This window comes from Arachis ipaensis, chromosome B9 (assembly GCF_059453495.1).
Source record: "Arachis ipaensis isolate K30076 ecotype BB chromosome B9, ASM5945349v1, whole genome shotgun sequence".
NCBI lineage: Eukaryota > Viridiplantae > Streptophyta > Magnoliopsida > Fabales > Fabaceae > Arachis > Arachis ipaensis.
This window is the reverse complement of record NC_142444.1, coordinates 111,718,414-111,734,029: the sequence shown is the minus strand read 5'-3', so window position 1 is coordinate 111,734,029 and position 15,616 is coordinate 111,718,414. Positions and strand designations below refer to the sequence as shown.

General features: G+C 40.0%; 1 protein-coding gene across 1 annotated transcript; it reads left to right on the top strand.

Moving 5' to 3' along the window:
• The first annotated feature begins 1,653 nt into the window (after window positions 1-1,653).
• LOC148545916 (uncharacterized) lies at window positions 1,654-6,099 on the top strand. The gene is made up of 3 exons (XM_088499107.1): window positions 1,654-2,224; window positions 3,218-3,330; window positions 5,893-6,099. Exons 1-3 carry the CDS (start codon window positions 1,654-1,656, stop codon window positions 6,097-6,099), a joined length of 891 nt encoding a protein of 296 aa, XP_088355233.1.
• The last annotated feature ends 9,517 nt before the right edge of the window (window positions 6,100-15,616 follow it).

The window sequence follows — 15,616 nt, the reverse complement described above, 5'->3', positions numbered from 1 at the left end:
ATTTAAATTCAAAGGTTATATGGTTTGATTTTGAGTTATTAAGAAAATGAGCATGTTTTAAGTTTGATTCATTTAGAAAAGAATGAATTATGTTTTGAATTGGAACTATTGATGGACGGAATGGGAGGTGTGATAATGAAAGATAAGGATTGAATATGATTGATGTATGATGCTGAATGAGATACGATTGAGAATGATGTGGATGTTGATGAATTATAATTGAATTATTTATATGGCTTGAATAATTTAATGATCTGAGATACGAGGTTCCCTGGATTAAGTGCCGTGGCTTGCCACCACGTGTACCAGGTTGAAAACTCGATACTCTATTGACCCTACAACGTAAGTGTGACCGGGCACTATATTAATTCCCGGGAATGTTACCCCCATTGAGTAATATTGATTATTTGAGATAAAGCTATGCATAGACTCTTGGGGATGCACGTCGGGGGACAGTCTAAGGACAATTCAGACTTGTCGGGTTGGCTAGATAACCGACAGATGAGCCTCATCAGCCATAGGACAGGCATGCATCATCTGCATATTACTTGAATTACTTGCTTGTGCATTAGTTAGGTGTGCCTAACTGTATTTGCCATGTTAAATGTGCAATTGTTACTTGCTGTATTTGTAACCTTCTTGTGCTTGCTTATATCTGCTTAACAGTCTATGAAATACTGAAGGAAGTAGAGGTATGGAGGAATGGAAATATGGGATTTAGATTTAAGGTTAATTTAAGTCAAGTTTAGGTATTCTTAGAAAATCACATTTTATGGCTTCTGTTTAATACTTTAAGCTCTATAATCTGAGTGTCGGCATTCTAGGATTGTCTCTGGCATTCCCAGGACCTTATATATTATGTGTGTGGCACTTTCACCATACTGAGAACCTCCGGTTCTCATTCCATACTATGTTGTTATTTTTCAGATGCAGGTCGAGAGACATCTCGTTAGGCGTCTGGACTTTTGAAGCGGAGTGGTTACAGGGCTATTTTGTTATGCTATGATGTATGTATATATGTACTCGGTTTTCTCTCCGTATATCTTGTTCTTTTGATCCTCCTAGAGGTCTATGGAGAGGCAGGATTGTGTATATGTACTTTTGGATTTTGGATATGTATGTATATATATGTAAATATTCTCCGGCCAGTCTTGACTTCGCAGACTGAGTTAGGAGCTTGTTATTTTGTATCTTTGGCACTCTATTCCTACTTCTGTTATCATATGTTTAATAGTTATGGTTTTCTTAGCGCGCAGGTTAACTTGTTCCTTGAGCGTTGTGCTTTTATTTCGCGATTTTTGCTTCCTCTATTCTTCAAGACTCCTAGCATATTACAGTTCTTCTGCTATTATATGTACTCATTTTATTTTAGAGGTCGTAATACCACACCACCTCTGTTTTATGACTTAAGCGTAAAGCTTAGTGTGGTAGGGTGTTACAATTATGAGCAGTTCGTTCCTATAGAGCCTGAAAGATGGACTGATTGTACTTCTGTGCATTCTCTGTATATGTGTGTATGTGCTATTAGGATATCTGATTGATATATATATGGTATAAACGTTTGTGAGCATGCATTTGGAACTTAAAGCATTAGACCTACGATATTGAGACTGATCAACTTAATATCACTTGTTTGGTGTGTATAAGGACCAGATGTTGACTCGCGGACGCGGTCGTGGGCGACATAGAGGTAGGACAGGCACCGTTACTCCTGCCCCCACAGGGACTGATCCAGTAGACTTTATGGCTGCCCTGGGAAATATGGCTGCAGCTATGCAAGCAACAGCCGAGGCATTGGGTAATCAGATAAATCAGGGTAATCATGGGAACACTAATGATGAGGACGGTCCTATGACACTTGCTACCTTTCTGAAAGTTCATCCTCCGACCTTTAGGGGAACTTCAAATCCCACTTATGCAGATAATTGGATTCAAGTTATGGAAAGGGCTTTACAGGCACAACAGGTTCCTGAAGAGCAATGGGTTGAATTTGGAACTTATCAGTTACAAGGTGAAGCTCAGTATTGGTGGCAGGGAACACGACGTATCATGCAGCCTAATGGTGCTGCAATTCCTTGGGAAGTTTTCCGGACAGAGTTCTATAAGAAATACTTTCCTAATTCAGCCAGAAATGCCAAGGAACTTGAATTAATGCAGTTAAAGCAGGGACAAATGACTATTGCTGAGTATACTAGCAAATTTGAGGAGTTATGTCGCTTTTCTCGTATCTGTCAAGGTGCGCCTGAAGATTTTTCTGAATGGAAGTGTATTAAATATGAGGGAGGTCTTCGGAGTGATATTCTGAGCTTCGTTGCCCCAATGGAGATCAGGGTGTTTTCTGAATTGGTGAATAAGAGTAGGGTGGCTGAGGATTGTGTGAGGAAGGCGGCAGCAGAGAAAGGGAGTTTGAGGATGCCTTTTCAGAGGCCTTTAGGGAGGAACTTTGCTCTGAGAGGTAGGAAATTCAAGCGTTGAGGCTTTGTTCCGTAGCAGTATCAGGGTCAAGGTAATTACAGAAGACCAAATACTAATGCTAGTCAAGGAAAAAGGTTTGGGAGGCAGCCACAGCAGGATCTGAATTGTCAGAAGTGCGGAAAGTATCATCCTAGAGTTCCGTGCAGACTAGGACTTGGAGTGTGCTATTCCTGTGGACAGCCCGAGCATATAGCCAGTAATTGCCCTGAGAAGAAGAAGTATGAGACTGGTAGGGTGCAGCAGCCGGGAAGAGTATACACCACTTCTACCATTGGTGCTGAGGGATCTGAGACACTGATTAGAGGTAATTGTGAAATGGCTGGTAAAATCTTAAATGCTTTATTTGATTCAGGAGCAAGTCATTCATTTATTGCATTTGAAAAGGCCCATGAATTAGGATTGAGAATGGTGGTTTTAGGTTATGATTTGAAAGTATATAATGCTACTCATGAAGCTATGGTGACTAGGATAGGATGTCCACAAGTTCCCTTTCGAGTACAACAACGTGAATTTGTACATGATTTGATTTGTTTTCCTATGACTGGTCTTGATCTCATTTTGGGATTGGATTGGTTATCCAAGAATCATGTTTTGCTTGATTGTTCTGAGAAGTCAGTATAGTTTATGCCAGAAGGGTCAGAAGCACCGGTTGTAGTGAATAGTTACTATTTGAATTCTATGATAGTAAACTGTTCTGGAACCGAATGTTAGGGTATTATGTTATTAACTGCGGGAGTATCAGGTGATGATCAGAGTTTAGAGCAGATTCCCGTTGTATCTGAATTTCCAGATGTGTTTTCGGATGATATTAATGAATTTCCACCTAACCAGGAAGTGGAATTCACAATTGAGTTGGTGCCTGGAGCCGGTCCAATTTCAATTACTCCTTACAGGATGTCACCTTTAGAAATGGCTGAACTGAAAGCTCAGCTGGAAGATCTGTTGGGTAAGCATTTTATCCGACCAAGTGTTTCTCCGTGTCGAGCGCTAGTGTTACTGGTAAAGAAGAAGGATGGGAGTATGCGGTTGTGTGTCGATTATCGACAATTGAATAAGATCACTGTGAAGAATAAATATCCGTTGCCTAGAATTGATGATCTAATGGATCAGTTACAGGGTGCCAGTGTGTTTTCTAAGATTGACCTGCGATCCGGGTATCATTAGATAAGGGTTAGAGACGAGGATATTCCGAAAACTGCTTTCAGGACGCGTTATGGTCATTATGAGTATACAGTGATGTCTTTTGGGTTAACTAATGCCCCAGCAGTATTTATGGATTATATGAACAGGATTTTCCGACCGTATTTGGACAAGTTTGTTATTGTCTTCATTGATGATATTCTTGTTTATTCTAAGTCTGAGGAGGAACATACTGATCACTTGCGAACTGTGCTGCAAATTCTGAGAGATAGGAAGTTATATGCTAAGTTATCTAAATGTGAGTTCTGGAAGAGTGAAGTGAAGTTTCTCGGCCACGTGGTGAGTAAGCAGGGGATAGCTGTGGATCCTGCTAAGGTGGAAGCAGTGATGAATTGGGAGCGACCAACTTCAGTGACAGAGAGTAGGGGTTTCTTAGGTTTGGCGGGGTATTATCGCAGATTCATTAAGGGATTTTCACAGCTCGCCTTACCTTTAACTAAATTGACTAGGAAGGATACGCCTTTTATCTGGACTCCGGAATGTGAAGAGAGTTTCTAAGCATTGAAGCACAGGTTGACTACTGTACCTGTATTGATATTACCTGAACCAAGTGAACTGTTTGAAGTGTATTGTGATGCATCTCTTCAAGGGTTGGGGTGTGTTTTGATGCAGCACCAGAATATTGTAGCATACGCCTCACAGCAGTTAAGACCACATGAGATGAACTACCCGACACATGATTTAGAACTTGCTGCTGTTGTGTTTGCTTTAAAGATTTGGAGGCACTACCTCTATGGCATTAAGTTTCATGTTTTCTCAAACCATAAGAGTTTGAAGTATCTTTTTGAGCAGAAAGAGTTGAATATGCGTCAGAGGAGGTGGATGGAGCTTCTGAAAGATTATGATTTTGAATTGATTTATCATCCAGGAAAAGCGAACGTTGTGGCAGACGCTTTGAGTCGGAAGTCTTTATATGCAGCTTGGATGATGCTACGGGAGGAAGAGTTACTGAAGGCATTCCAAGGTTTGAATTTGGGAGTTAGAGAAGAATCTGGAATCCTGTGTTTGAGTCAGTTGCAAATTTCTAGTGATTTTAAATCAGAACTTCTGAAGGCTCATCGAGACAGTGAAGCGTTACGTAAGGTATTACCAGCAGTCGAACAGGGGAAACAGTGGACAGTGTCAGAAGGATAGGATGGTTTGTGGAAGTTCAAGAACCGGATTTTTGTGCCAGATATTGGAGACCTGCGACAGAGAATCTTGAAGGAAGCTCATAAGAGCGGTTTTTCAATTCACCCAGGGAGCACTAAAATGTATCAGGATCTGAAAGTGATGTTCTGGTGGCCAGGTATGAAGAATGAAGTGGCATTGCATGTATCTAAATGTCTAACGTGTCAGAAGGTTAAGATTGAGCATCAGAGACTATCAGAGACCCTTCAGCCTTTGGAGATTCCACAATGGAAATGAGAAAGTATTGCAATAGATCTTGTGATAGGTTTGCCTAGAACCCGGTCTGGTTGTGACGCTATTTGGGTGGTTGTGGACCGATTGACAAAATCAGCTCACTTTCTTCCTATCCGAATAAGTTACCCAATAGAGGAATTGGGTCGAATGTATATCAAAGAGATTGTCAGGTTGCATGGTGTGCCTGCTACTATCATATCTGACAGAGATCCTCGCTTTACATCAAGATTCTGGGGAGCTTTTCAACGTGCATTTGGGACTCCGTTAAGCTTGAGTACTGCGTATCACCCTCAAACAGATGGTCAATCAGAGAGAACTATTCAGACCTTGAAAGATATGCTAAGAGCTTGTGTTTTGGACTAGCCGGCAAGTTGGGACCGATATATGCCATTAGTAGAGTTTGCTTATAAAAATAGCTACCATGCGAGCATCGAAATGGCTCCATATGAGGCTCTATATGGCAGAAAATGTCAGTCTCCACTATGTTGGCGTGAAACTGGAGAAAGGAGTTTGTTAGGGCCTGAAATGATAGCTGAAACTACTGAACATATAAAGAAGATCCGTAGTCGAATGCTTATAGCCCAGAGCCGCCAGAAAAGTTATGCTGATCAGAGGCGAAAGCCTTTGGAATTTGAGGAAGAGGAGCATGTTTTTTTGAAAGTTACACCAACCACTGGAGTGGGAAGAGCTATTAAGACTAAGAAACTAAATCCCCGTTATATTGGACCGTTTGAGATCCTAAAGAGAATTGGGCCAGTGGCTGCCTTACCGCCGTATCTTTTGAATTTACACGATTTGTTTCATGTATCACAGCTTTGGAAATATACTCCTGACGCAAGTCATGTTTTGGAACCAGAACCAATCCAAGTAAGAGAAGATCTAACACTCCCAGTAATTCCGGTGAGAATTGATGACTTTAGTATTAAACGATTACGCGGAAGGGAAGTATCGTTGGTAAAAGTAGCTTGGAGTCGAGCCGGTATCGAGGAACATACCTGGGAGCTCGAATCAGATATATGAAAGGACTATCCACATCTCTTTTCAGGTAACTAGATTTGAATTTTGAGGGCAAAATTCTTTATTAGGTGGGTAGGATGTAAAGCCCGGTTAAATTAGTAGATAATTAGTGAATAAATTAGTTTTTAACAAGGAAGATTAGAAAAGTGAATATTATATTAAATTAGGGTAGAGCTCATCGAAACAAGAATTTTGACACTAATTTCGAAGAAAACGGTCCAAAATTGGACCGAAAGGACCGAACCAGTTGAACCGGACCCGAACTGGGCTATCGGTCCAACCGGACCAGCCCATTAAAAAGAGCCACGGGCTCTTCTTTCCCTCATTTCCTCAATGACGCAGCTGAGCTCCAGGGAGAGGAAAGGAACGCCGAACCCTTATGGCAAAGTTCCGAATCCCGTAACTCCTCCGTTCGAGCTCCGATCGCCGCACCGTTTGCGGCCACGCATTCACCACGTTGAGCTCTACATTTCTACCGGAACAATTTCATAGGTAACTTGCTATTCCACTCCAGAATATCATTTCCCCCAATTTTCAAGTTTTGAGAAGGGGTGTTGAATTTCTTTGATTTTTGATGTTTTAGGATCCAATTAGCTTGAGAAAAACGTTCACTTTTGCTTATGTGAAGCTTGGGTAAGGTGAGAATATGATAATTCTATTTTATTTTCATTGAATTTGAGCTTTGAGTATTAAATTGGATATATATGTGTTATGAATGTGTATTAGGTTGTGAATAAATAATTGGAGCTTGAAATTGTGAATACTGGAACTTGGAGGAAGCGGATTAGTTAAGTTTTGAGGCTCTGTCTTGGTTTTGAATAAATAGCTTTGGTCGTTACGTGGAAATCGGCCAAGGTATGGTTTAGGTTTCTTGCATTTAATATATAATGTTCTGTGAAAACTTAGGCTAGACGACCATAGGATAAGTTGGAATGCAGGTGTATGTTTAATATTTAGTAATTTGTTGATGAATATATTTGGTTGAAGTTTATTGAATAATTAGTTATTAATTTTGGATGGTGAATGTTGTTATGTTAATTTGGAGAGAATTATGGTTGAATGTTATTGTTGATGAACATGGTTGGTTTGGTGCTTGTTGATTAACTAATGATTTGGTGAATTATTGATTTGAGGTATAACTATTGTGGAGGTTGTTGTGATAATGAGGTATTTTGTGTTAAAAGCCTAGGATTTGTGAACTATGATTCTTAGTTGAATTTTGGGTTGTTGGATTTGAATATTGTATGAGTATAATTGTTTATCTGAGGTAGATTTATTGTGGTGATTATTATGATGATGATGAAGGGTATGTTGAATTGAAAAGAAAGCAGGTTTGGACCCGAAAAGGGTGGCAAAATTCGAGTTTTAGAGGAAATGCTGCCGAAATTATATAAAAATTAGAGATTTTGTTTATATGATTATTTAAAAAGATTTAGATTCAAAGGTTATATGGTTTGATTTTGAGTTATTAAGAAAATGAGCATGTTTTAAGTTTGATTCATTTAGAAAAGAATGAATTATGTTTTGAATTGGAACTATTGATGGACGGAATGAGAGGTGTGATAATGAAAGATAAGGATTGAATATGATTGATGTATGATGATGAATGAGATACGATTGAGAATGATGTGGATGTTGATGAATTATAATTGAATTATTTATATGGCTTGAATAATTTAATGATCTGAGATACGAGGTTCCCTGGATTAAGTGTCGTGGCTTGCCACCACGTGTACCAGGTTGAAAACTCGATACTCTGTTGACCCTACGACGTAAGTGTGACCGGGCACTATATAAATTCCCGGGAATGTTACCCCCATTGAGTAATATTGATTATTTGAGATAAAGCTATGCATAAACTCTTGGGGATGCACGTCGGGGGACAGTCTAAGGACAATTTAGACTTGTCGGGTTGGCTGGATAACCGACAGATGAGCCTCATCAACCATAGGACAGGCATGCATCATCTGCATATTACTTGAATTACTTGCTTGTGCATTAGTTGGGTGTGCCTAACTGTATTTGCCATGTTAAATGTGCAATTGTTACTTGCTGTATTTGTAACCTTCTTGTGCTTGCTTATATCTGCTTAACTGTCTGTGAAATACTGAAGGAAGTGGAGGTATGGAGGAACGGCAATATGGGGTTTAGATTTAAGGTTAAGCTAAGTCAAGTTTAGGTATTCTTAGAAAACCACCTTTTATGGCTTCTGTTTAATACTTTAAACTCTATAATCTGAGTGTCGGCGTTCTAGGATTGTCTTTGGCATTCTCAGGACCTTATATATTATGTGTGTGGCACCTTTACCATATTGAGAACCTCCGGTTCTCATTCCATACTATGTTGTTATTTTTCAGATGCAGTTCGAGAGACATCTCGTTAGGCGTCTGGACTCTTGAAGCGGAGTGGTTACAGGGCTATTTTGTTATGCTATGATGTATATATATATATATGTACTCGGTTTTCTCTCCGTATATCTTGTTCTTTTGATCCTCCTAGAGGTCTATGGAGAGGCAGGATTGTGTATATGTACTTTTGGGTTTTGGATATGTATGTATATATATGTAAATATTCTCCGGCCAGTCTTGACTTTGCAGACTGAGTTAGGAGCTTGTTATTTTGTATCTTTGGCACTCTATTCCTACTTCTGTTATCATATGTTTAATAGTTATGGTTTTCTTAGCGCGCAGGTTAACTTGTTCCTTGAGCGTTGCGCTTTTATTTCGCGATTTTTGCTTCCTCTATTCTTCAAGGCTCCTAGCATATTACAATTCTTCTGCTATTATATGTACTCATTTTATTTTAGAGGTCGTAATACCACACCACCTCTGTTTTACGACTTAAGTGTAAAGCTTAGTGTGGTAGGGTGTTACAATTATGGTATCAGAGCAGTTCGTTCCTATAGAGCCTGAAAGACGGACTGATTGTACTTCTGTGCATTCTCTGTATATGTGTGTATGTGCTATTAGGATATCTGATTGATATATATGGCATAAACGTTTGTGAGCATGCATTTGGAACTTAAAGCATTAGACCTGCTATATTGAGACTGATCAACTTAATATCACTTGTTTGGTGTGTATAGGGACCAGATGTCGACTCGCAGACGCGGTCGCGGGCGACGTAGAGGTAGGACAGGCACCGTTACTCCTGCCCTAACAGGGACTGATCCAGTGGACTTTATGGCTGCCCTGGAAAATATGGTTGCAGCTATGCAAGCAACAGCCGAGGCATTGGGTAATCAGATAAATCAGGGTAATCATGGGAACACTAATGATGAGGACGGTCCTATGACACTTGCTACCTTTCTGAAAGTTCATCCTCCGACCTTCAGGAGAACTTCAATTCCACTGATGCAGATAATTGGATTCAAGCTATGGAAAGGGCGTTACAGGCACAACAGGTTCCTGAAGAGAAATGGGTTGAATTTGGAACTTATCAGTTGCAAGGTGAAGCTCAGTATTGGTGACAGGGAACACGACGTATCATGCAGCCTAATGGTGCTACAATTCCTTGGGAGGTTTTCTGGACAGAGTTCTATAAGAAATACTTTCCTAATTCAGCCAGAAATGCCAAGGAACTTGAATTAATGCAGTTAAAGCAGGAACAAATGACTATTGCTGAGTATACTAGCAAATTTGAGGAGTTATGTCGCTTTTCTCGTATCTGTCAAGGTGCGCCTGAAGATTTTGCTGAATGGAAGTGTATTCAATATGAGGGAGGTCTTTGGAGTGATATTCTGACCTTCGTTGCCCCAATGGAGATCAGGGTGTTTTCTGAATTGGTGAATAAGAGTAGGGTGGCTGAGGATTATGTGAGGAAGGCGGCAGCAGAGAAAGGGAGTTTGAGGATGCCTTTTCAGAGGCCTTCAGGGAGGAACTTTGCTCTAAGAGGTAGGAATTTCAAGCGTGGAGGCTTTGTTCCGCAGCAGACTCAGGGTCAAGGTAATTACAGAAGGCCGAATACTAATGCTAGTTAAGGAAAAAGGTTTGGGAAGCAGCCACAGCAGGATCTGAATTGTCAGAAGTGCGGAAAGTATCATCTTGGAGTTACGTGCAGACTAGGACTTGGAGTGTGCTATTCCTGTGGACAGCCCGAGCATATAGCCAATAATTGCCCTGAGAAGAAGAAGTATGAGACTGGTAGGGTGCAGCAGCCGGGGAGAGTATACACCACTTCTACCATTGGTGCTGAGGGATCTGAGACACTGATTAGAGGTAATTGTGAAATGGCTGGTAAAATCTTAAATGCTTTATTTGATTCAGGAGCAAGTCATTCATTTATTGCATTTGAAAAGGTCCATGAATTAGGATTGAGAATGGTGGTTTTAGGTTATGATTTGAAAGTATATAATGCTACTCATGAAGCTATGGTGACTAGGATCGGATGTTCACAAGTTCCCTTTCGAGTACAACAGCGTGAATTTGTGCATGATTTGATTTGTTTGCCTATGACTGGTCTTGATCTCATTTTGGGATTGGATTGGTTATCCAAGAATCATGTTTTGCTTGATTGTTCTGAGAAGTCAGTACAGTTTATGCCAGAAGGGTCAGAAGCACCGGTTGTAGTGAATAGTTACTATTTGAATTCTATGATAGTAAAATGTTCTGGAACCGAATGTCAGGGTATTATGTTATTAACTGCGGGAGTATCAGGTGATGATCAGAGTTTAGAGCAGATTCCCGTTGTATCTGAATTTCCAGATGTGTTTTCGGATGATATTAATGCATTTCCACCTAACCGGGAAGTGGAATTCGCAATTGAGTTGGTGCCTGGAGCCGGTCCAATTTCAATTACTCCTTACAGGATGTCACCTTTAGAAATGGCTGAACTGAAAGCTCAGCTGGAAGATCTGTTGGGTAAGCATTTTATCCGACCAAGTGTTTCTCCGTGGGGAGCACCAGTGTTACTGGTAAAGAAGAAGGATGGGAGTATACGGTTGTGTGTCGATTATCGGCAATTGAATAAGATCACTGTGAAGAATAAATATCCGTTGCCTAGAATTGATGATCTAATGGATCAGTTACAGGGTGCCGGTGTGTTTTCTAAGATTGACTTGCGATCCGGGTATCATCAGATAAGGGTTAGAGACGAGGATATTCCGAAAACTGCTTTCAGGACGCGTTATGGTAATTATGAGTATACAGTGATGTCTTTTGGGTTAAATAATGCCCCGGCAGTATTTATGGATTATATGAACATGATTTTCCGACCATATTTGGACAAGTTTGTTATTGTCTTCATTGATGATATTCTTGTTTATTCTAAGTCTGAGGAGGAACATGCTGATCACTTGCGAACTGTGCTGCAAATTCTGAGAGATAGGAAGTTATATGCTAAGTTATCTAAATGTGAGTTCTGGAAGAGTGAAGTGAAGTTTCTCGGCCACGTGGTGAGTAAGCAGGGGATAGCTGTGGATCTTGCTAAGGTGAAAGCAGTGATGAATTGGGAGTGACCAACTTCAGTGACAGAGATTAGGAGTTTCTTAGGTTTGGCGGGGTATTATCGTAGATTCATTAAGGGATTTTCACAGCTCGCCTTACCTTTAACTAAATTGACTAGGAAGGATACGCCTTTTATCTGGACTCCGGAATGTGAAGAGAGTTTCCAAGCATTGAAGCACAGGTTGATTACTGCACCTGTATTGATATTACCTGAACCAAGTGAACTGTTTGAAGTGTATTGTGATGCATCTCTTCAAGGGTTGGGGTGTGTTCTGATGCAGCACCAGAATATTGTAGCATACGCCTCACGGCAGTTAAGGCCACATGAGATGAACTACCCGACACATGATTTAGAACTTGCTGCTGTTGTGTTTGCTTTAAAGATTTGGAGGCACTACCTCTATAGCGTTAAGTTTCATGTTTTCTCAGACCATAAGAGTTTGAAGTATCTTTTTGAGCAGAAAGAGTTGAATATGCATCAGAGGAGGAGGATGGAGCTTCTGAAAGATTATGATTTTGAATTGAATTATCATCCAGGAAAAGCGAACGTTGTGGCAGACGCTTTGAGTCGGAAGTCTTTATATGCAGCTTGGATGATGCTACGGGAGGAAGAGTTACTGACGGCATTCCAAGGTTTGAATTTGGGTGTTAGAGAAGAATCTGGAATCCTGTGTTTGAGTCAGTTGCAAATTTCTAGTGATTTTAAATCAGAACTTCTGAAGGCTCATCGAGACAGTGAAGCGTTACGTAAGGTATTACCAGCAGTCGAACAGGGAAAACAGTAGACAGTGTCAGAAGGACAAGATGGTTTGTGGAAGTTCAAGAACCGGATTTTTGTGCCAGATATTGGAGACCTGCGACAGAGAATCTTGAAGGAAGCTCATAAGAGCGGGTTTTCAATTCACCCAGGGAGCACTAAAATGTATCAGGATCTGAAAGCGATGTTCTGGTGGCCAGGTATGAAGAATGATGTGGCATTGCATGTATTTAAATGTCTAACGTGTCAGAAGGTTAAGATTGAGCATCAGAGACCATCAGGGACCCTTCAGCCTTTGGAGATTCCACAATGGAAATGGGAAAGTATTGTAATGAATTTTGTGATAGGTTTGCCTAGAACCCGGTCTGGTTGTGACGCTATTTGGGTGGTTGTGGACCGATTGACAAAATCAGCTCACTTTCTTCCTATCCGAATAAGTTGCCCAATAGAGGAATTGGGTCGAATGTATATCAAAGAGATTGTCAGGTTGCATGGTGTGCCTTCTACTATCATATCTGACAGAGATCCTCGCTTTACATCAAGATTCTGGGGAGCTTTTCAAGGTGCATTTGGGACTCAGTTAAGCTTGAGTACTGCGTATCACCCTCAAACAGATGGTCAATCAGAGAGAACTATTCAGACCTTGGAAGATATGCTAAGAGCCTGTGTTTTGGACCATCCGGCAAGCTGGGACCGATATATGCCATTAGTAGAGTTTGCTTATAATAATAGCTACCTTGCGAGCATCGAAATGGCTCTATATGAGGCTCTGTATGGCAGAAAATGTCAGTCTCCACTATGCTGGCATGAAACTGGAGAAAGGAGTTTGTTAGGGCCTGAAATGATAGCTGAAACTACTGAACAGATAAAGAAGATTCATAGTCGAATGCTTATAGCCCAGAGCTGCCAGAAAAGTTATGTTGATCGGAGGCGAAAGCCTTTGGAATTTGAGGAAGAGGAGCATGTTTTTCTGAAAGTTACACCAACCACTGGAGTGGGAAGAGCTATTAAGACTAAGAAACTAAATCCCCGTTATATTAGACCATTTGAGATCCTAAAGAGAATTGGGCCAGTGGCTTATAGAATTGCCTTACCGCCGTATCCTTCGAATTTACACGATGTGTTTCATGTATCACAGCTTCGGAAATATACTCCTGATGCAAGTCATGTTTTGGAACCAGAACCAATCCAAGTAAGAGAAGATCTAACACTCCCAGTAATTCCGGTGAGAATTGAAGACTTCAGTATTAAACGATTACGCGGAAGGGAAGTATCGTTGGTAAAAGTAGCTTGGAGTCGAGCTGGTATCGAGGAACATACCTGGGAGCTCGAATCAGATATACGAAAGGACTATCCACATCTCTTTTCAGGTAACTAGATTTGAATTTTGAGGGCAAAATTCTTTATTAGGTGGGTAGGATGTAAACCCTGGTTAAATTAGTAGATAATTAGTCAATAAATTAGTTTTTGATAAGGAGGATTAAAAAAGTGAATATTATATTAAATTAGGGTAGAGCTCATCGAAACGAGAATTTTGACACTAATTTCGAAGAAAACGGTCCAAAATTGGACCGAACCAGTTGAACCGGATCCAAACCGGGCTATCGGTCCAACCGGACCAACCCATTAAAAAGAGCCACGGGCTCTTCTTTCCCTCATTTCCTCAACGATGCAGCTGAGCTCCAGGGAGAGGAAAGGAACGCCGAACCCTTACAGCAAAGTGCCAAATCCCGTAACTCCTTCGTTCGAGCTCCGATCGCCGCACCGTTTGCAGCCACGCGTTCACCGCGTTGAGCTCTACATTTATACTGGAAAAATTTCATAGGTAACTTGCTATTCCACTTCAGAATCTCATTTCTCCCAATTTTTTAGTTTTGAGAAGGGGTGTTGAATTTCTTTGATTTTTGATGTTTTAGGATCCAATTAGCTTGAGAAAAACATTCACTCTTGCTTATGTGAAGCTTGGGTAACGTGAGGATACGATAATTCTATTTTATTTTCATTGAATTTGAGCTTTGAGTATTAAATTGGATATATATGTGTTATGAATGTGTATTAGGTTGTGAATAAATAATTGGAGCTTGAAATTGTGAATATTGGAACTTGGAGGAAGCGGATTAGTTGAGTTTTGAGGGGCTGTCTTGGTTTTGAATAAATAGCTTTGGTCGTTACGTGGAAATCAGCCAAGGTATGGTTTAGGTTTCTTGCATTTAATATATAATGTTCTGTGAAAACTTAGGCTAGACGACCATAGGATAAGTTGGAATGCAGGTGTATGTTTAATGTTTAGTAATTTGTTGATGAATATATTTGGTTGAAGTTTATTGAATAATTAGTTATTAATTTTGGATGGTGAATGTTGTTATGTTAATTTGGAGAGAATTATGGTTGAATGTTATTGTTGATGAACATGGTTGGTTTGGTGCTTGTTGATTAACTAATGATTTGGTAAATTATTGATTTGAGGTATAACTATTATGGAGGTTGTTGTGATAATGAGGTATTTTGTGTTAAAAGCCTAGGATTTGTGAATTATGATTCTTAGTTGAATTTTGGGTTGTTGGATTTGAATATTGTATAAGTATAATTGTTTATCTGAGGTAGATTTATTATGGTGATTGTTATGATGATGAGGAAGGGTATGTTGAATTGAAAAGAAAGCAGGTTTGGACCCAAAAAGGGTGGCAAAATTCGAGTTTTAGAGGAGATGCTGCCGAAATTTTATAAAAATTAGAGATTTTGTTTATATGATTATTTAAAAAGATTTAGATTCAAAGGTTATATTGTTTGATTTTGAGTTATTAAGAAAATGAGCATGTTTTAAGTTTGATTCATTTAGAAAAGAATTAATTATGTTTTGAATTGGAACTATTGATGGACGGAATGGGAGGTGTGATAATGAAAGATAAGGATTGAATATGATTGATGTATGATGATGAATGAGATACGATTGAGAATGATGTGGATGTTGATGAATTATAATTGAATTATTTATATGGCTTGAATAATTTAATAATCTGAGATACGAGGTTCCCTGGATTAAGTGCCGTGGCTTGCCACCATGTGTACCAGGTTGAAAACTCGAAACTCTGTTGACCCTACGACATAAGTGTGACCAGGCACTATATAAATTCCCGGGAATGTTACCCCCATTGAGTAATATTGATTATTTGAGATAAAGCTATGCATAGACTCTTGGGGATGCACGTCGGGGGACAGTCTAAGGACAATTCAGACTTGTCGGGTTAGCTGGATAACAGACAGATGAGCCTCATCAGCCATAGGACAGGCATGCATCATCTGTATATTACTTGAATTA

Coding starts and splice junctions, on each gene's coding strand:
- LOC148545916 (XM_088499107.1), top strand. CDS start 1,654: ATGTTGACTCGCGGACGCGGTCGTGGGCGACATAGAGGTAGGACAGGC. Junction 2,225..3,217: donor GGAGTTATGTCGCTTTTCTC/GTATCTGTCAAG, acceptor CGGGAGTATCAG/GTGATGATCAGAGTTTAGAG. Junction 3,331..5,892: donor TGGAATTCACAATTGAGTTG/GTGCCTGGAGCC, acceptor CATGTATCACAG/CTTTGGAAATATACTCCTGA.